Source organism: Rhea pennata, chromosome 15 (assembly GCF_028389875.1).
Source record: "Rhea pennata isolate bPtePen1 chromosome 15, bPtePen1.pri, whole genome shotgun sequence".
Classification (NCBI taxonomy): domain Eukaryota; kingdom Metazoa; phylum Chordata; class Aves; order Rheiformes; family Rheidae; genus Rhea; species Rhea pennata.
Genome location: NC_084677.1, coordinates 18,114,680 through 18,133,900, shown reverse-complemented (window position 1 = coordinate 18,133,900; position 19,221 = coordinate 18,114,680). Strand labels below are relative to the sequence as shown.

Below are 19,221 nucleotides of genomic sequence, written 5' to 3'. Positions count from 1 at the left end.
GATGACACCCCAGGGGATCTGTTCATCTTTTGCTTGGTCAGTGATGGCATCGACATCTTGCATGTCTTTCTGAGAGCATGCAAATGTTGATATAGCTGCTAGAAATCTCTTAAAAGTAGCTTTTACTAAGCAGATGAAATGAAGCATTAAAGGGAAGAGATTTGTTACAAACAGCTGGCAGACACAGAAGTCATATCTGATTTGTGGTTTCCACAAGCCATGTTTATGGTTAGTTTTGGGGACTAGTGTGAATTGCAGCCCCAGCTGCTGGGGCTGCAGACAGTGCTGGTAACCAGATGGACAGGGGACCACAGTTATCCCCTCACCTTTAGAGGTAGTGCAGCTCTCTGCTGGTTGAACTGCAACATTTTTGATGAAGGCACTGCAATGAGGAACCATTTCTACTGAGAGCGCTTGTGTTCCCTTGCACCCCATGTTTTGCTCAGCTGCACAAACCATAGTCTGCACTGCACCAGCAAGTTCCTCTGTGGCCTGGGGATGATAAGGTGACCTGGCCTCAGGGAAGAATACCAGTATTCTTCTACTAAGGACCAGATAAGAAAATACGCCTGTCCTTTCCCAACTTTCTGAACTATACCCCATCATCTACAGTCAGTGGTAATTGCATCTTAAAAGCAGGAGAGCAAATAAAAGGCATGTGATAGTTTACCAAATTATGGAATTTCTCCTTGTGCATTTCTGGGTGGAGGAGGAAACAAGGAAGGCAATTTTACAACAAACCACTTGGGAACGCCTACTGCTCTCACTCCTGCTCCCATCTATTTAGCCTCCAGGTGCCGTGCCTGGAGCTGCCTGTCTGCAGGACTCCTATCTGCCTGGTGTGAGAGAGTATCTCGCCTCCAAGAAGATGAGCTGCAGCAGGTACCCAGTGGATGTGAAGGCTGTAGGTGTGATGCAATGCCAAAAGCAGAAGGTACTTTAACCTGATTTTTTCCTCCTTAAACATTATTTACAAATTAGGAAACTACAGGGCTTTTGTAGTTACTCTTACAGGGGTATGTTTCCCATTTCCATTGCAGTGTTGGAATTAGGGTGTTATAATCTAGGACAAGAGGTCTTTTAGATTTGTTTTTCAATGGTCAGTATTGTAAGAAAATGATTGTCTTGGATTATGCTGTCTTTCTGTGGACAATCTCTTAAGTTTCTTCTCATTTCAACAATGATCACTCATGGCCCTAAAATTGAGGAAATATTTTGTGTAGATCTATTTTGAAATTTTGCTTCTAATGTGACAGTCTTGTAGCCTGAAACCAGAACTAAGCCAAATGCTGGATGCTTTAAAGCATCTGATATTGAACAGCGTGACTAAAAATGCATTTCTTTTCACTTTTATTTTTTTCAGAACTACATGATATTTGTGTCCTGGTCAGATCGAAACAACATTCTCATCTACCGGACGTTTGAAGAATTCGAGAGATTCCATGTAAGTGAAGAACTTCCTGAAAATAATACTCACATCCTAAAGAGGGAGGGAGAGAAAGAGCTCAGCCATGTGAATGGACTTTGAAGCACCATCATTCTCTTTTTCTGTCTCACTTTCAGAAAGATCTGAAGAGAAAATTCCCCATTGAGAGTGGTTCACTGAGGAAATCAGACCGGACTATACCCAAGTTTAAAGGTAAGGAGACCAAATCTTCCATGGACATCAGAGACCAACAAACATGATAAAGCTGTTCAGGGCAGTCACAACTAATGATGCAGATTTCAGTCACTGAGTCTGATGGTCTCTGGAGCAGACAAGCAAATAGTTTCTGCTTGTTACATGGTATAACTGGATCATATCAAAGCGCTGGAGTCTACAGCTGACTTAAAATAATCTAGACTTTTTTTTTATAGATAAATGCACTTGGTGATACATCCAGTTTAAATATTGGCCCAGGGCACTTTGGAACATTGACTTGTGAACAAAAATAAGTTTTAGGTATTCAAAAATTGTATCAGGAACTATTTAAAATGATAAGAAGGCACAAATATTGACAGCTACTGTCTTCACTCCTTACAATTTGGGCCTGTGTGGAGATGGGTGCTAGCTGAGTGCACCACCATGTATAGGCAGAAGGTGAAGTTCTCAAAGCATCCAGATCTGTCATCTCATGCCAACTCTGCCTTTCTTATTTTAAAGATACAAATGTGAAGCACAGAAAGAATGGAAAGTTGAACAGGTCCTTGGAAAGATTAAAACTGCTGGAAACTTACTCTCAGGAGCTGCTGAAAATGGATGCTAAGATCTCCCAGAGTGAAAATGTGGTTCAGTTTTTCAAGGCACAAACCCAAGACCTAGATCCTTCCTTTCCTGAAAATAGGTGCGAATGTATATTTTGCTTGTATATCGCTATTCTGTAACGTGTGCATTTCATAGATGATAGAAGAGAGAGATCATTATAGTGGAGTGGTGGGGAAAAGCAGTCTCTCTCTCTCTCTCTCTCTCTCTCTCTCTTTCCTGCCTTGGGAATATTCTGCCATTTTTTAGCACCAAAGTAATTAGGAATGAGAAAAAAGGGAAGTGCTGGCAAATGGGAAGGATGCTGTTAGGTAACTCAGCTTTTTGTAATGAGTGCCCTTGTTCTTTGCACCTTTTCTTTTATTCTATTTCTTCTCTTGATAATCGTTATCCCACACTCAGATTTTTTTTTTTTTTTCTGGCATAGAATGCCAGAAATGCAGAATGCCCTGCATCAGAGCAGGGATGGTCTGCTGATTGCTTTGAGACCTTTCGATTTTTCTGATGCCTAAGTTTGGGGGGGTTTTTTAGTCTATTGCATAGACATGATTTTCCCTAAAATAAATAACAAATCCCAACTTTCACATGGCTTTTCAGTAAACTAATGTTAAACTTTTTATTTTTCAGTGCTGTGATCATGCCATCAGAAATTGGAGGGGAAAGGAAAAACCAGCCGCAGCAGCACCTCCCCTCTATTACGTGCCCACAGGCATCTCAGAGCTACAGATGCATTGAAACCTTTGAGACCAAAGACACAAAAAACAAGACTTTCAAAGTTGCTAAGAAGGAAATTGTTGAAGTGTTAATCAAGGACATGACTGGTATGTTTAACTGGGATTCTTGGGTTTCAATTTCAAGGACAGACGTTGTAAAATTTCTAGGTTGATTCATAGCTTGGCAGATGGTGTGTTTATAGCATCATTTATAGCATCACTAGTTTGGGAGTGTGTGTAATGCACTTACCTGGCTTTATCAAGGAAGAAGGAACAAGTACTTGGGCCTTTCTAGTCAACAGAGGCAGGAGTCTGAGCTGAGACTTGGGGCCTTATTCCCAGCCTGAACTGAAAGCTTCTCAGATTTTACTTTGTAGACCCTGAGACACTTGCAAGGTGGAAAACACTGGTCTCAGTGGAGCTCTGCCAAAGTGTCAGTATGATATATGCTAGTTGCTAAACAGTTCTGCAGAACTTCTCTCCTGTCTCCTGTTCATGGTTGAGGTTTATGGTCATTTCTCCTGCGATACTTGTGTGTCTCTTACAAGTTTTTGCAAACTTCTTTTTGCTGCTGCAGGGTGGTGGCTAGTGGAAAATGCAGACAAGCAGATAGCCTGGTTCCCAGCCCCATACCTGGAAGAGATTGACATCCACAAGGACATCCAGAATACCTTCAGCTCAAATGAAGAGGGTAAGTCCACTTAAAGCTACAGTGACCCAAACCTTTCCTTGCTGTTCTGAGTTCAGAACTATACTGTGCTCCTCTCCCTGTTCCCTTTTTTTCTTAAGTGGGGGACAGCTCTGCAAAAACAAAAGAAAAAAACCAACCAAACAAAAAGACAACGCACACACACACAAACACGTTTTAACCATTGGCTGAAGTACCTGCATCGAGTTTCCAGAGCTCTAAGTTTTTTAGTCATCTCTGCCACCGGCCATGGGTGGCTGAGCAAATAAATCACTTACTGGAACAGTGTTAGTGTGCAGCTCTCTCCTGCACCCTGGGACTGCTGATCTAATCTTTCACAGGGATGGGGCATCTTGTAATAGTTATTTGTGTAACTATTAACTTATTAATATCCATTAATAAAAAATAATATCTTGTGCAATTAATAACTACGTATGTAGCAGTATGCTCTGCACAATCACTTTCCCTGTCGCTGAGTTACCTGCTTGTTTCCCCCATCTTACTGTTCACACTAGCTCACAGGTGCAGAACTGGGAACTTTCTGCCTTGTTGGAGAATGCTATCCCTAGTAACTTCGCATGGCTGCATGCTCTCCATCTCTGTACTAGGAAGGGAGCTGTGTTCACAGTGGTGACACCCACCTGTCAGAGGGCCAGCACAAAGCCCATCTTTCTGAGTTCTTAACTATAGAAGTTTCCCCAGACCTCAGGCTGTGCTTGTGCACTCAGCAGACAGGCAGTATTCTGGTCTATTCTCTCTCCACACTTTGCCATGATTTTTTTTTTCTTCACAAGGCAAAAATATCTCCCCCTTCTTTCTTCAGGCAGCTTGTATTTTGCTGTGCAAGCTTATGAGTCTCAGAAAGCAGATGAGCTCTCTCTAAACAACGGAGTCATCGTGGAGGTGGTCAGAAAATCTGATGATGGCTGGTGGCTGACCCGGTAAGGAAGCTTTCCTGAAGCTGTCATTCCCAAGAGAGCCAGCTACCTGCTGCAGGTGCTCTTTCCTGTTCCTCCCCAAGCAGTGTGCAGAGAAGCTCTCACCGAATTCCCTGTCCTTTGGGTAGAGACAGTTTCCCCTTCTTTGTCCTGTACGCAGCAGTAGGGTGAATCCTCGCCAACATCCACCACCCTGCATGCACTCCTCCCTCCCTCAAGTCTGAAGTGGGAGAAGGGCCTTTCTTTTCAGTGTTGCTTTCCATCCTGCCCCTTAGGTACAATGGACATATTGGCTACATCCCCTCCATGTGCCTCCGGCCCTACAAGAATCCTCACAGCAGGCTCCAGACCATTGTGAGCTGCAGGCTCAATGCCTCCACCCCTGACCTCTCCTCCTCCCTGGGGGCTCTTCAGGCCCTGGACAAAGTGGCAGGAGAGAGTGTGGTGCCGCCTTGTCCTCCTCTTGACTTGACTGAAGAAGGGACTTCGACAAGCAGATCGAGATCTTTGCCCAGGGCCAGCTCCACTCCAGATTTGGAGACCGATAGCTCGTCTCTCAGCTCAGGCAGTGAGCGGGATGGCAAGGCAGGCTGGAAGCCTGACTTATCAAGGTCTCTGCCTGAAGTCGAGCAGGCCAGGAGCTCTCCCCTCGGGAAGGCCTTGGCAACACACAACAGTAAATTTCCACACCTCACCCACAAAGACAGGAACGATTCTGGCTTTGTGGAGTCATCTGCCACTGATCTAAGTTACTCCGTCGTTGACTCAGACTTGGCTGCCTGTGTCCCCAAGGTACCCATGCGCCCCTCAGTCCATGAGATCCTCCAGAAGTGCAGCACCGTCACAAAACGAGCCATGCAGCAGTCAGCCTCCCGGCCGGCCCTCCCAACTCTGCACACTCTCCAGAGCGTGCAGTAGCATGCCTGCACCTTGGAGGGGCACAGACGCTGCCCAGGCTGGCACCACAACTGAAACGAAGTGCCAGGTACCCTCCTTGCTGCAGCTGCAGGGAGCTGGCACAAGGAGCGTCAGTGCTGGGGACTGTTGCTTTTCAAGGACATGGTGTTTAACTCCTGACACAACAGAACACGTTTGTGAATGTTACTCAACCAGGTTACACTTACTTATCTTGCAGTTTGCAGGGGAAGGGCAGGGAGTATGGAAGGGCTCTCGTGCCTGTGAATGGTCTGGATGTGCTGAATGGCTGTCAGAACAGAAGACACATACGGGATAGAAACTTAGTCTTTGACCCTTCCCTATAGAGAGGTCTGTGCAGGCATAGAAGAAAAAAAACAGTGACAGTATAGTTTGTTTCCTTACTGGGTAAGTTGTCTGGGGCCAGAGCTCATGTTAATGAAGAAAACACCCCCCTTTCGAGGGGGTTCTGATATTTACTGAAATTTATATTAATTTCTACCTCTAAACTCATTTGCTAAAACTGAAATAGAAAAATCTAAGATTTATATATAGGTTGTGACTTCTGCTTTTAGTTAATCTTTCAGTTATCTGTTAATTTTTCTGAAACAAGCATTTTAACCAATGTGCAATGTTTTTATATTGTTCTAGATTACATACATTTCTGTCTCAGAAACAAATAAAATACATGTAAATATCTAGGGGGACTGGGTTGTTTTTTATGCTTAGAAAATCTCTTAGTCTGAAAATTAAAGTTGTACTTATCTCCCTCCCAGGTGCTAACCTTCCTGGGCAGGGTGAAAGACCTGCTTTGGGCCAGAGAACATTTTGCCCAAGCAAAGAAACTTGTCAATGCTTAGACACAAAACTAATCCACATGCACTCTTAAGCTGGGCTTTGGGACATGATACAACACTGTCAGTATTGCGCAGGAATCCTGCCTTATTTCAGTAGATTTTAAGATTCAAAGAAAGACTTGTTCAGAGCCAAGTTCTACCTTTTCTCCAAACTAACCACTATCTTCCTGGCTCCTCCTGCGTTGTGCAGGATGCTGTATGGAAAGACACGTGAAAACTCAGGGTATTAAAATACAATGGGAAATCACAGCTTGAGCAAAGGACTGACCCCTTCCCTCCTCACATTAAGCCCTAAAGGGTCTGTAAAGAGATACTGGACTTGTTTAAATTTTAAACAAACTTTAAAAGAGTTATTATAAAAATACAAATATTCCAGCTGTCATGCACGGTGGGAAAGCTGGCCAAGGCACGCCCCCAGGCGGTTCAGCTCTCCCCTCAGGAGAGGGCAACTGGTAGGAGAAGGGTCATAAAGTCACATCTTCCTGCTGGGATGCATCAGCCAGTCTCATGTTTTGCCACATGAACTCAATGAACATGGAGGCCTGTAGTAATCGGCTCAGTCTCTGGAAATGGCGCTCTGCAGAGAAAGAAAACCAATGGTTGACACCACAGAAGCTCACCATGCGATGGGGGTGCAAAATATTTCTGTTCGGACCAAGGCAAACTGGGAACATCCACATAGGACATCTCAGTCTCACAGACTGTGAAAACTATTTGTCAGTGTCGGTAAAGAGGCCAGGATCAAGATGACAGAACTGACAGTGGAGTGAGAGCTCAAAGGAGCAGGGAGCAGCTGAGATCATCACAGCATCACCAGCTCTGAGCCCCCAACAGATATAACAGGCTGCCTCACCACTGACCTGAACACTCCCCCAGCGTGACTCACCGGTGTAAGGCAGCAGGGACTCCACAGCAGTTTTAATGCCCGAGTACTGCAGGAGGCAGTCTGGTGTTTCATGCTTTAGGAGGGTTTCAATGACAGCTTGGGCCTCGTGGCAGTTCCGAGAGTTTGTATTCCACGTCACCAAGAACGTTAACACCGCCTCTAGGAAGAAAGGAGGCGATTTGTACACATTAGCCGTGCTGAGGGCGCTGGCACGTTACAGGAGAGGCCAGGTTAAAAAGCACTTTGCTGTCCTAGGGAGCAGTTCAGCTCCCACACACCATGACTGATGAGCCTGGAGAGGTCACAGAGCTATGTGGAGAACTCTGTTGTGAGCTGTCGCAGAGATGTCCTAAACAAGGGGGTGGTGAGGGAGGGCAAGGCCCTTTGGGCAGATGTGACTGAAGGAAAGCATGTTTTGGGGTATGGAAGATATGACTTGGGGACTGCTCAGTGCACTTGTCTCCCGCTGCAGGACGGTCTCAGATGATGCAGTAAGAGTGCCAAGGGATGCAACCATGCCAGAGGCTGATGACTTCAAACAAACTCATAGCAGTTTCTGGTGTTTGTCATGAGTAGCACCATAACAAAGAGGATGGCCCTGGGCAGCAGCCCTGCTCAATGGCGGTGGGAGCTCACTGGTGCAAGTCAAGTCTACAGAAACTCTGCTTTTAATTTTAGTTGAGAAAAGCCCCTCATCTGAAAGGTTTTAGCATACAAATCATGTTGTAACAAACCTTTTTGATCCTTCCGCAGCCGAAGGATGGTCTCTTCCAAGTGCTTTCTCCCATCAATTTCCTTAAGGATGGCTGCAAAAGACAGAAATGAAGAGGCAGGAAAAGAAAGAGGATCTGTTCAAGAGCAAGATCCATGCCCTCCTCCTGCACTGAGGATCCTGTAGGAAACAGCATGCAGTCCTGTCACAGGAGTCTGTGGACACAGAGGCCAACACACTTCAGATACACAGGCACCTTCTCTTCTGGCCATTCTAAACCTGCAAGTGCTTCACTGTGTGATCTGAACATCCCTCTGTCAGTACAGGCTTTCTCAGGCATAAGAGCGGCTCCCAACGTGATTAACCTATCTGACCAGGCACTGGAGGTGAGACAAAACTCCTGCCAACTCACTGCATCTCTCTGCAGAGCCTGGCTTGGGAGGAGCTAAAGCCACCACCCTGACACCCAGTGCTTCTGAGAGCCCTTCACATAGCAGCTGTTTTTTAAATGAGCCCCCGAATCCAGGCAGAGAAAGTCAAATAACAGGTAAACTTCTGTATAAATTCTGGGTGCAGGCTGCTACCCCTGGGAATGAAAGCTGGCTTGACTTGCAATACGAGACTTAGTGCTCTTCAGCAATCAGCTGCATGTGTTGCTCCTGGAGGAACAGTGACATCTGATGTCCCTGCTGTGATGGATTCCTTCTGAAACACACCCTTAGGCTGAGAGCAGGGAGACCATTTGTCATCAGGAGCACTAAAAGCAAGGATTTCACTTAAGAAATGGGAGTGATATGAGGAAGGGAAAATGAAAGTTTTCAGACAATTAGGCTTTGTAGTCTTCACCTACCTGGAAGAGGTGTTCTAGAAGGTGAGAGGCAGAAAATGCCTTCAGAGCTTAACATGGACTCACCTTTAATCACCATCAACACTGTGTGTGGACGATCCAGAGAGATTGCCAATCCTAAAGCTTTGAGGAACCTTTTCTCATAAAGCAAGTTAGAAAGCTCTTGTTCTCTGGAAAACAGTTAGGGCCAAAAAAAAAAAAAAAAAAAACGTCAGAGGCATATTTGGTTGGTGGAACAAAATCCTAGGCAGAAAGTAGATTTGGCAGATGTACAGAAGTTTAATGCCAGGAAGTTAATACCACTTTCCAATGAGCACTTCAGTGCCTTCATTGTGCAGGTAATTACTCTGGCACGTTCAAGGATTCCCTGAGCTATTCAGTGCTGGCTGATGCAGGAGGAAATGAATGATAATAGGTTTCAGTAGTTTGACTTGGCTTATCGCAGCAATACGTAAACATGAAAGCTGACAGTTCTGTAGCAAGGCTTTATAGTAACTAAAGATAAACCACAAAGTAGGTGAAGAGACTACTGCGATTTGACATCATCAAAATAGCTAAACGACAGAATCCATAGATTAGAAGGAACTGGATGACTAAGTTTGGACAGTCTCGCTGGGCAAAATTTGCCTTTTCACAGCTCGCTACTATACAGGATCAACTTACTTCATAATCTGCTCTTCCTGTTTAGCTTGTGCCTCTTCCTGTTCAATTTCAGTGACATCCTTTAACAAAACAGAATACAATCATGTCAAATCTTGCTTTAATACAGATGAATTTTTGTTTAGCCATCAAATGATTAGAAGACCAGCTTTTGTAGAAAGATCTTCAGGTCAAATAATTGCTGAATCTATCAACTCACAACTCCCTTCTAAACGACCTTTAGAACACCAGTGCTTTGCAGGCTGCTAAAGCCCATCTGCTGTTCTGCTTACAAGCCTGTCTAGGTGTGGTCAAAAAGAAAGTAGAAATCAAGATATGCCTTACTGACCCAATTTCAAAGTGCAGAAAATGAAGGGAATGCGCATGTCATGCTGGAACAGGGTTAAGAACAAACCACTGGGATCCTGATCTCTGCACCGCATTACTGATTGCTAACTAGAGAGGAAACAGACTCTGTACTGTACCTTCCACAGCGTAATACAGGAATCACTGGATGCTGTCACAACCATGTCATCTTGCTTGTTAGAGTGAAGACCCCAGATTTTATCTTCGTGACCATCTAATGTTTTCACACATTCATTTGTTTTAATTGTCCAGAGTTTTAAGAGACCATCAGAACCACTTTTGGAAGACAAAAAAAACAGAGCTAATTAACTCAGAGGATCACTAGGCAGACCCATCCTTGCTGTGCTCTGCCTCCCATACTCAATAAACACTTCTCATTCAACCGTCTTCCAAACAGGAGCAAAATTAATTGCAAATATCAAGAGAGCTTAAGAATCTCAAGCCATGTAGCTCTGAAGGTAGGACCCAGCTTTAGAGGCACTCCAACAACAGAAAAAGGCACTACCTTATTAAAACTCATTTCAAACAAAATGCACTTCCTTCCCAGTGTTACTAAGATTTCCTCAAGCGTTTTCTTCTTGGAAAACCCTGTTAGTTGCGTATCACCATAAGCTCTGATATTCCAGTCTCTCATATTTCAGCTTTTCTATACGGAAAGGCAACACAAAGGACAAACTGAGGCCCAGAAAAGCTACATTTCCTGCTTCTAGCTAGAGAACTAACCCTTTGCAGGTACCAGTTCCAATTGTTTAACTTTTGCTGCTTTTCCATTGCCAAAGGCAATAAAGTGAGATGCACCCTTAGCTCTGCCCAGCTATAGTATATGTCACCAGTTCAGCAATGTCAGTGGAGGTAAATAGAATCTGCAGCATAACTGGACAACTAGAGGAAGGCAGGTCAGTCCGTGCAAGAAGTTTAGCAGAGACATGGGATTTTCCTATGTGATTTTCCAAAACGAAATCGATTGCTCAAGACTGCTGTCTTGTTGCTTCTATCAACCAAGCAATTTCTTTTCTGATTAGTTTTAACATCTTTCTTTAGTGTACTGGCTTACCTGCTAAGCAGCTGTGTCCCCCGGCTTACAAAAATGATCTTCAGTACAGAGGCATCATGACCTTCAAAAGTCTGGAAAACAGCAAGTTCAAAAGAATTGTTGCCAGGCTTTTCAAAGACAGCCCTCTCTAAGGGGATGAAATAGTCCCACAGTCCTAATAGGTAAATTCCAATAAGTAGCCTCTCTTTGTGGGACTTTCTCTTACTGTAGGTTGAAAGGGCAGTAGAAAACGGCTTGCCCACATATCAATTTTTCAAAAGACCTCCTTGCTTAAACTTGTTGCACAAGGTCAAATTGCAAGTGCTCTGAACAGTGAGACCAGCTGCATAAGTCATCTCCTAAAAGGTTGATTACCCTGACACTGAATGAAGCACACACTTGGAGGCATGTGAGGTAACACTGCTGGGCAAAATGTATCACAGAATAAGCAACTGCCTTCTCATTGTCTTAGCGAGATGCTGTCGGACTGCACAGATAATTCTTCTATGAAGATTGTGTGTCAGACAAACTTCTATGTTTTTCCTTCATGGCTACAGCTATGTCAGGCAGAGCCAACCTTCTTTCCAAAGCTGGAGTATGCTTTTCTCCTACCACGTTGCTCTTCAGTTAGCTAGAAAAGAAAGATCACTTAGGCACTGGGCAAATGCTTTTGTCCTGGAGCCTTCCAGGCAGCTCAGGCATCCAAGATCCTGGATAACAATGCTATGCCTGGATGGCTGTCCCCCCCACTAACCAGCATATGCCTTTCTGAAGCTGCCTTAATCAATCCTCATTTTATGCCAGGTTCTCCTACATCAAAGAGCAGTTTCAGTTCTCATTACCTTCAGACAGCTGAAGTCCTGAAGACCCCAAAGCTTCAGCATCCCATCTGCTGAGGAAGTGGCCAAGATCTGATCCACTGGGGAAAACTGCACACACCAGATTCCACGCTTGTGTCCAGTGAAGACACCCAACAACGAGCAATCGGAACAGGACCACAGCTTGGCCAGTCGATCCTGTGAGCCTGTGGCAATGAGTTTGTCATTTGGAGAAACTGCCACACTGTTTATATCCTGGAAAAGTCATACAAGTACAGAGTACAAAGCCGTTTAGGTCTTTCTGTTGTTATTGAACATTAGTAAATTCAGGGTACAAAACAGGATAGGCTGATTTAAGTGCTAATGTTTGTGAACGCTATTCTGACATCCTCAGATTGCTGGGCTTTTACCTGTTTTGGAGTTAACTCTCAGGACTGCTAACCATATGATCACTTCAACATTAAAGAAAATGTCCTAACCGGGCTTGTTTTACTTCTGAGAAAAGGGGAAGAGAAAGCCTCTAGCCCACTGAGTGCAAGTGTGAACAGAGGAGAAAATTGTGAGGATCACAGAAGACCAATAAAAAAATGAAAATAAAAGACAAACAAGTAGCTTCAGTTGAAATTTCCTGGTCTTCACCTTACCAGTCTCTGATTTCCTTCCCTGAAGTGTCATGTTTTTCTATCACCTACACTATTGTCTAACTCAACCAATCCTGAACTTTACCCGCAAACTCCATGCTAACATTGAGCATTCAGATTTACTATAGATATTTCTATAGAAAAGTACATCTTCAGGTCTGACGGAGCTCTACCTTGTCGTGACCTCTCTCCGTCACTTGGGCATGAAGGGTTTCCGGGCTGGAGATCAAGGCTGCTTTTGCTTTGGAGGTGAGGGAGTCTGGGATATTCCAGATCTTAATTGTACAGTCCTGGCTGCTGGTCACTACAAAGCTTTCTTTCAGTCTGAGAAAAAAAAAAAATAAAATAAAGCGCCACGTGTAAGGAAGTAAAACAGTGACTTTATTCATGCAGAAAAAAAGCCTTCTCTTCCTTCTCCTACCAGGACCTATACGTGTTCGGTTACTCTGCTGGGATGTTAAACAGAGCACTTGAATGATTTTTCAAGCTTGTTCTCATTTTCCTGAAGTTCTTGTGATAGCCTCCAGCAATTCAGACATTAGTCAAGAGCACTGCCAGCTGTCTTCATTTACGTGATCAGGTATACTGCAGCTCTTGAATAGGCAAATTGGGCTTCAAAACTATTAGGCAGCTTGAAGAAAGAAGAGCTGACTAACAGACATGCTATTCTGAGCCTTGTCCAATCTTTATTACCTTGAGCAAGAGACAGCGCCCACCCCATGCGCATGACCCAGTCCTTGGGCTACACAGATCACTTTTCCATCCTTGTTCATCCGCCAGACTCGAAGGCTTTTATCCTGCAGTGGGAGAAGAGAAACTGCTGTGTTTTTTCTGACAAGTGATCAGTCTCATGAATTTACCACATCCATGAGCCTGGCTAATCAATGTTTTTTAAACTAGAATCTGTGCCTGCATTCATCAGAGCATGAGAGCAGAAATGGCCAAGCAGGCTGCACTGCAGCTTGGAGGTTTGCTTCTGAGTATATCGGGACAGATGGTACCTTTTCTTCCAGCACTTTGTCTTGCCCACAGCTCCCCATCAGTCCCTCACTAATGACACCTCTGAACGCCCATGTAAGAGCAAGAAATGCACGGAGAACAAGGCACTTCCTATCAGGCTATTAAAGTAATCAATCAATGCTTTCCCAGGGATAATGTCAAGAAAAGGATAGTGGAAGAACCTAATATTTTGGGGGCAGAGCAGATAGGAATTTCCATGTGAACAAAAGCCCCTTCTGGATCACCAAAGATGAATAAGAAAACTATCCATAAAGATCATTAGAAATAAAAAGTTTCATTCAATGAAGAAAAAAGCTTCTATACCTTAGCACAGCTCACAAACATCAGGCCTTTTCTGAAGACATCCAAGGCAAGAATTGTTTCTAAACAAAGGCAGAAGAAATAACTGAATATAAAACAGTGTAATCGGACAACAAATGCACGATTAATACGGAGTCTACTGCTTACTGATTGGAGCACAGAACTTTGAGAAACTTCAGAACATATCTGCATGCATTACAAAGTGATTGGCTGTTTATGGCATTGGTGTGAATCTGTCACCTGTAGCCACAAAACAGCCTTCAGAGCTAATGCTCACCTACCTACACATTTAATTTAAATGGATCTCTCTGGTAGTTAAAGGGACTGAACTAATAGAACTGTAAAAGGAAAGCTAGTATTTGCAAAATCAGGACAGCATGATTATGTGCTTTCTCCATACCACTGCAAAAGACTGTTGTGATGCTGTTGCAGAGAACTCAAGGACTCCTGCCTCCATGTAACAGTTGTCACAGAGCAGCTAGATACAGGAACAACTTCACATCTCCCTCCTACCCAATGCAGAGCTGCCCACACGCACCTGTGTGGCCATAGAGGATCTGGCAGTGTGAGGTTGCTAGTTCAAACACTTTGAGCTGAGGGCTGTTGGTAGCCACAACAATGTGAGAATCAGCAGGCCCAAGGAACTTAACATCCAGAACCTCATCATTGTAACCTGCAAACTGAATATGTTGGAACAGTTTAAAGCGGAGAAATCAGCTGGTTAGAGAAGTACAAAATAGCACCACATTCAATAAGGCTGCATTACTATGAGCTCTTGTTTAATACTGCACAAAAAAAGTTTTATTAGACATAAGCTGGAGCGCTAAAGGACTTCTGGCTAGGCCTATTCTGTGCTTTTCTTTTGCCTATGTTTGCTTCTGTGCAATATTCCTTCAAACAACCCCACCAGTAAAACTGGCTTTATAGCTTGTAAACATATATGGAAAGCAAGAAACAGTACAAGAAGAGGGAAGCCCTGGACAAAGCTGTCACCACAAGCAGAGCTGATCCTAAAATGTGGATAAAGAAACAGGAAAAGGAAGACTGAAGATTGTTACCTGCTTCCTGAGCTGAAGGGTTTGAGCATCATACAAAACAATGTTGTGTTCCACGGACACTGTGACAACTTCATTCCTCCCAGGCACAAGCATGCAGTGGGTCAGACTACGCTCGCTGGCCTCCTCCTTGGATTCCACAGGCTCAAAGGGCACAGCCTGGGTAAATACGCAGGCAGCTGTGGCAACTTCCCAGATTTTCAGGATGCCTAACACAAATGAGGATATAAATTATCTGTTGGAAGCCCTGTTTTTGACAATGATTATCCAAGTAATACTAAATAAACCCTAACAAACCCTGGCCTCATCTACTGAGAAAAATCTACATAGCTTTAAGGCAAGACAGCTATATGGTCCAATTAACGTGGTGTGAAGGATCACAAGCATTTTCTTCTTTGGTCTAAATCAAACATCAAACTTTTCTGATCAATTTAAGTCAATCACAGCACAAACAGCAAGTCCAGCTGCAAACTATGACAAAATATACAAAGCAAAATCAAGACTACACAATGTAACTAAGCAATCTGTTCTCATTCACTACTGTCAAAGGAACTCAGGAGAAGGTTCTGCTCTACAGCCCTCAAGAGTTCAGACCAAGGCTTTTGCCACACAAAGAACATACATCCCAACAATAATGGCAACATAGGCCTACAGCACAGTCCTTTCTCAGCCTCTAAACCGGGCAACGACATGGCACAATACTCACCTTTGCTGCCAGCTGTGAGAACGTGCAACCCTTGGTTCTTCACACCTAGCTGAGAGAACTCTCCTTTTTCAGGTAACAGAACAGCAGCTTCCACACTCTGCAAGAAAGTTGGCCAAGCACTGGCTTAGACCTGAGGGACTGGAATCCCGTTTCAACAGACACACACACACCATACTGCACTGTCCCAGATGGCACAGCTAAGTAGGAAAGGCAGCCAGATACAACACAAGAACAAAATTCTCAGAACTATCCTTCCTTCCATCTCCAGCACTGGGAAAGCAAAGGCAGTGGCAGCATGTATATTCTCGTGCTCCCCAGAAACAACTCCAATAAGCAAAGAGAGAAGGAAAATAAACAGCTCTAGAACAGAATTTAATGATTTCTGTAAAGTACAAGGGAGACAAAGCCTGATTTCACAATATACAGAAACTTAGAGAACGCACCATCATGGGAACAGTGACCTAGAAACTACAAAGGATCTCAAAGGAATAAACGAAATACAATTTCACCTCGTAAACAGGGATGGTTCGTTTAATTTCTCCAGTTTTCAGGTTCCACACCATGCAGATTTTATCACGGCCAGAACTGCAAGTTAAAAGAGAGTTTCAACGTTAAAACCATTCACCTCAGGCTCTGAGCACAATTTTGAAAGGAGTTCAAATACCCTTCTGAAGAGGCCCGTAACAAAAGACGACACCAGCCTTCCACGTGGTGGCATAGTATTGTCACCAGAAACACAAGTGCTGAGAGCCCAGTCACTTGCTTATACTGACATGCTAGGATTGAGAACCTTCAGCAATCTTTCCCCTCAAAGGACAAACTTCCCATACATCACAGAAATCCTGTCTTTGGCAGGAGGCGGGATGAATGGGACAGAAAGGCTAAGCCTCTACAAGTTTTTACCTGATGAGTGTATTTCTGTCTGCAGCAAAAGCCAGGGAGGTGACAGCACTGAAATGGCCACTCAACACAGCAACACATTTGCTGGAATTCAGGTCCCAGATTCGGATTTTGTAGTCCATTGAGGAGGAGAAAAGTTGCAGACGTGAAATATCAGGGTGGAACTCAACAAGGCTAGACAGAGAGAAATAAAAGACAGACTTGACTAGGGCAAGAATAAGCTATCTGGCATCCCCTCAGCTTTAGTTCAATATTAAATACATATTCTGTGCATAAAATGTGACGGATCAATCGACCTGAATTTATACAAGAACTTCCTTTATAAAACTTCATTCGTTTCTCTTCCACCCACCAGTGAGAACTTCAACTGTTCTTTGCTAGTCTTAAACTTTCCTGAAGTACAACAATTACTAAGCACAGATATTCCACTTGGATCCCAAGAAACTTTTTGATCACATTGTTTCCTCTCTAACCTAAAGTCAGTTTTAGTCCTGCTCCTTCACTAGGCATGTAAAAAAAAGTGGGGAACAGCAGAGCCTAGGACATGCTCTGAATGGTGTTTTCAATTCCATTAACTCAGGACATCCACATCAGTCCTAGTGCACAGGCATCACACTAGCACCAGAAGAATGGAAATGACAGATAAATATGACTCATCCTTACTGTACAACTCCTGAAGATCCTTTTAGGTTGTGTGTGCAGTACTGTTTGATCATATCCCAGATCTTAATAGTGCTGTCACAGCCACCTTGTAAAAGAAGGGCATAAAAGAATGAACTATGGAGAAGAGAAACACACGAAGTCCAATATATCAGCAATTGTAAAATTTCACAGATTACAAAAGCAGCAAAGTGAAACCAGCAACAACCATCAAGACCAAGAACTGCTCAAGGACTACTTTACACTTTCAGAGCAATGGGCAAAATCTGACTGCTCACAGGCAAGAAACTGGAAGCACAATTAAGTAACATATCCTATCTGCTCTCCTCCATCTCTAAAGAGTCCCAGCTTTACACTGAGATAACTGGGCCCCACTGCTTTGTGGATTCCTTATACTTATCAACATTTAATTAAGTAATATATTTTAGGTAGAACATTAGAACATTGTAAGTATCCCTGTTAAAAGTGGGTTCTTGATACACTACCTGCGCAAAATCTCTTCTGATGTCATCTCATTTCAGGAGCTCACGAAACCACATTGTGTCAAGCTGGGCTAACTTATTCAAGTTATGCAAAAGCACAGTAGGCATTCCCATTGTGCGGCAACGAAATAGGACTGTACCTGTGGCTAACAGTGTTGAAGTGGAGTCAAAGGCCATGCTAGCTATGGGTGCTACGTGCACTGCTTTCCATGTGCGAACACATTTATTCTCTCGCCAGTTCCACTGCTTCAGCAACAGGGCTCGGCTTCCTGTCACAAGGATCTATCCAAAAGCAACACAAAGGAAGATTAACCATTAAGTGGATTTTCTACAGCACATCAGCACGCACGTGGATGCATGAAAGGAGACAGAAATAACTCTGGACATAAATGCAACATCACCTAAGGCAGTTTCTACACATACATACAAAACAGATTAATGGCACGCCTGTCTCTGGATCAATTCCCTATCTTCAATTGCAAGTAAAGGTAGGGACCATTCCCATGTCTGATTTCAAGTCAGACTGGAAGTCAGATGGAAGCACCTGATGACACTATACAGAGATCTCTGGAAATGGACAGCGCTTTCAGACATACTCAAAGGCAGACAGCGCTCATCAGCTCTATTAGGAGGCCCAACAGAGCAGTAAAGAAAAATGCAAAGCAAATACATACCTCATCATCAGGGCTAAGAACAAAGGAGGTAATATCCTCTTGATCGTCCTATAAAATTGAAAGGAAAAGACAGTTAAATCCTCTATGTGAAGCTTCTTAGGGCTCTCAGGACTCTTTTCTACATGCTTCCATTGACACTAAGCACATCTAACAGCTCTCCAGTTGTGCTTACAGAGAACACTAACAATATAACTGTCTGCATTCAGATACATTTCTCATCTTCACATCTAATTTTCACTTGAGAGCTTCAGAAGGACAGCTGACAATAAAGGAACCCGTGGAGGCTTCAAAAACATCCAACAGTTTCCAAAGTCATCAGACATCAAATCTTCTCACCTGTTCAAGGCTGTGAAGAAGAGCTCCCGTTTCTATATCAATTACATTCAGCTTGATCCCGCAGGGGCAAAACATGAATTTTCCATCTCCGTTTACCTGGAGGGAAGAAATGGAAAACCAGAAGCATCTGCAGAACCAGAGAGATGATGCGTTTTTAAACAGGCACATCGCTGTTTTAGCTTTCCTCTCTCAAGACTTCGACAGAAGAAAAGTCACTCTTCCTACCTGAATTCCTCCTCCTTTGTAGAAAGGCTCCATTTTCCGTGACACTGCATAGCTGCAAGGAAGAACAAGCACCGCGCGGCGCAACAGCTCAGAGGAAGCGGCCCCCGGATGCCCAACCTGCCGGCAGCTTCGCCGCACGGGCTCGGAAGGGGCCCCCGGCCGCCCCGAGCTCCTCGCCCCAGCCCCGGGGGCCCCAGCCACTCCCGGTTCCGTCCCCCCGCCTCTGCTTCCCCCGCCCTCACTTGCTCTTGAAGCGCACGGGGCTGCTGGCCGCCCCGGCCGTCGCCATGTTCCTCGCCCGCGTGCCCGTCGCTTCCGGCGCTCCTCGTTGCCATGGAGAAGGGCGGAACTTCCGGCGCTCGCAAGTGACGCACGACAGCACGCCGCGGGCGGGAGGCGGCCGGCCGCCATCTTCGGCGCGGCCCCATGCCTGCCCCGGCTCAGCTCTAGCACTAAGCTACCAACTGTGCAGCTGGTGCGCAAGTGCCGCTTGGAAGAGCAGCAGCTCTCACTGAACTGCTCCTCAGTGCTTCAAAGCAAGCAGCTTTCCGGCAAGGAAAGCAGGAAG

At 44.4% G+C, this 19,221-nt stretch overlaps 2 protein-coding genes across 3 annotated transcripts; one reads left to right on the top strand and one right to left on the bottom strand.

The window, feature by feature from the left end:
• Positions 1-1,363: 1,363 nt before the first annotated feature.
• NOXO1 (NADPH oxidase organizer 1) lies at positions 1,364-5,499 on the top strand. The gene is made up of 7 exons (XM_062588634.1): positions 1,364-1,444; positions 1,564-1,639; positions 2,144-2,324; positions 2,870-3,063; positions 3,533-3,646; positions 4,467-4,584; positions 4,857-5,499. Exons 1-7 carry the CDS (start codon positions 1,370-1,372, stop codon positions 5,497-5,499), a joined length of 1,401 nt encoding a protein of 466 aa, XP_062444618.1. The 5' UTR covers positions 1,364-1,369.
• A 1,173-nt stretch (positions 5,500-6,672) lies between these two features.
• On the bottom strand, positions 6,673-18,955 carry TBL3 (transducin beta like 3). Of its 2 annotated transcripts, XM_062587982.1 has the most exons (22): positions 18,896-18,955; positions 18,654-18,705; positions 18,429-18,524; positions 18,093-18,140; positions 17,559-17,700; positions 16,940-17,024; positions 16,280-16,450; positions 15,886-15,961; positions 15,377-15,473; positions 14,674-14,879; positions 14,154-14,295; positions 13,619-13,677; positions 12,989-13,092; positions 12,469-12,619; positions 11,679-11,909; positions 10,858-10,928; positions 9,923-10,079; positions 9,462-9,520; positions 8,865-8,968; positions 7,974-8,045; positions 7,240-7,398; positions 6,673-6,930 (listed from the first exon to the last, which is right to left on the bottom strand). In XM_062587982.1, exons 1-22 carry the CDS (start codon positions 18,940-18,942, stop codon positions 6,818-6,820), a joined length of 2,442 nt encoding a protein of 813 aa, XP_062443966.1. In that variant the 5' UTR covers positions 18,943-18,955; the 3' UTR covers positions 6,673-6,817. The 2 variants fall into 2 exon arrangements, with proteins under 2 accessions (XP_062443966.1, XP_062443967.1); XM_062587983.1 differs by lacking the exon at positions 6,673-6,930 and having other exon boundaries at positions 7,246-7,396.
• Positions 18,956-19,221: the final 266 nt, after the last annotated feature.

Bases quoted from the DNA above. Each gene is read 5' to 3' on its own strand.
- NOXO1 (XM_062588634.1), top strand. From the start codon at position 1,370: ATGATATTTGTGTCCTGGTCAGATCGAAACAACATTCTCATCTACCGG. The intron at 2,325-2,869 runs GTGCGAATGTAT...TTTATTTTTCAG, and splicing joins CCTTCCTTTCCTGAAAATAG to TGCTGTGATCATGCCATCAG. The intron at 3,064-3,532 runs GTATGTTTAACT...TTGCTGCTGCAG, and splicing joins GTTAATCAAGGACATGACTG to GGTGGTGGCTAGTGGAAAAT.
- TBL3 (XM_062587982.1), bottom strand. From the start codon at position 18,942: ATGGCGACGGCCGGGGCGGCCAGCAGCCCCGTGCGCTTCAAGAGCAA. The intron at 17,025-17,558 runs GTACAGTCCTAT...TTCTTTTACAAG, and splicing joins TTCAACACTGTTAGCCACAG to GTGGCTGTGACAGCACTATT. The intron at 8,046-8,864 runs GTGAGTCCATGT...TGTCTTTTGCAG, and splicing joins AGTGTTGATGGTGATTAAAG to CCATCCTTAAGGAAATTGAT.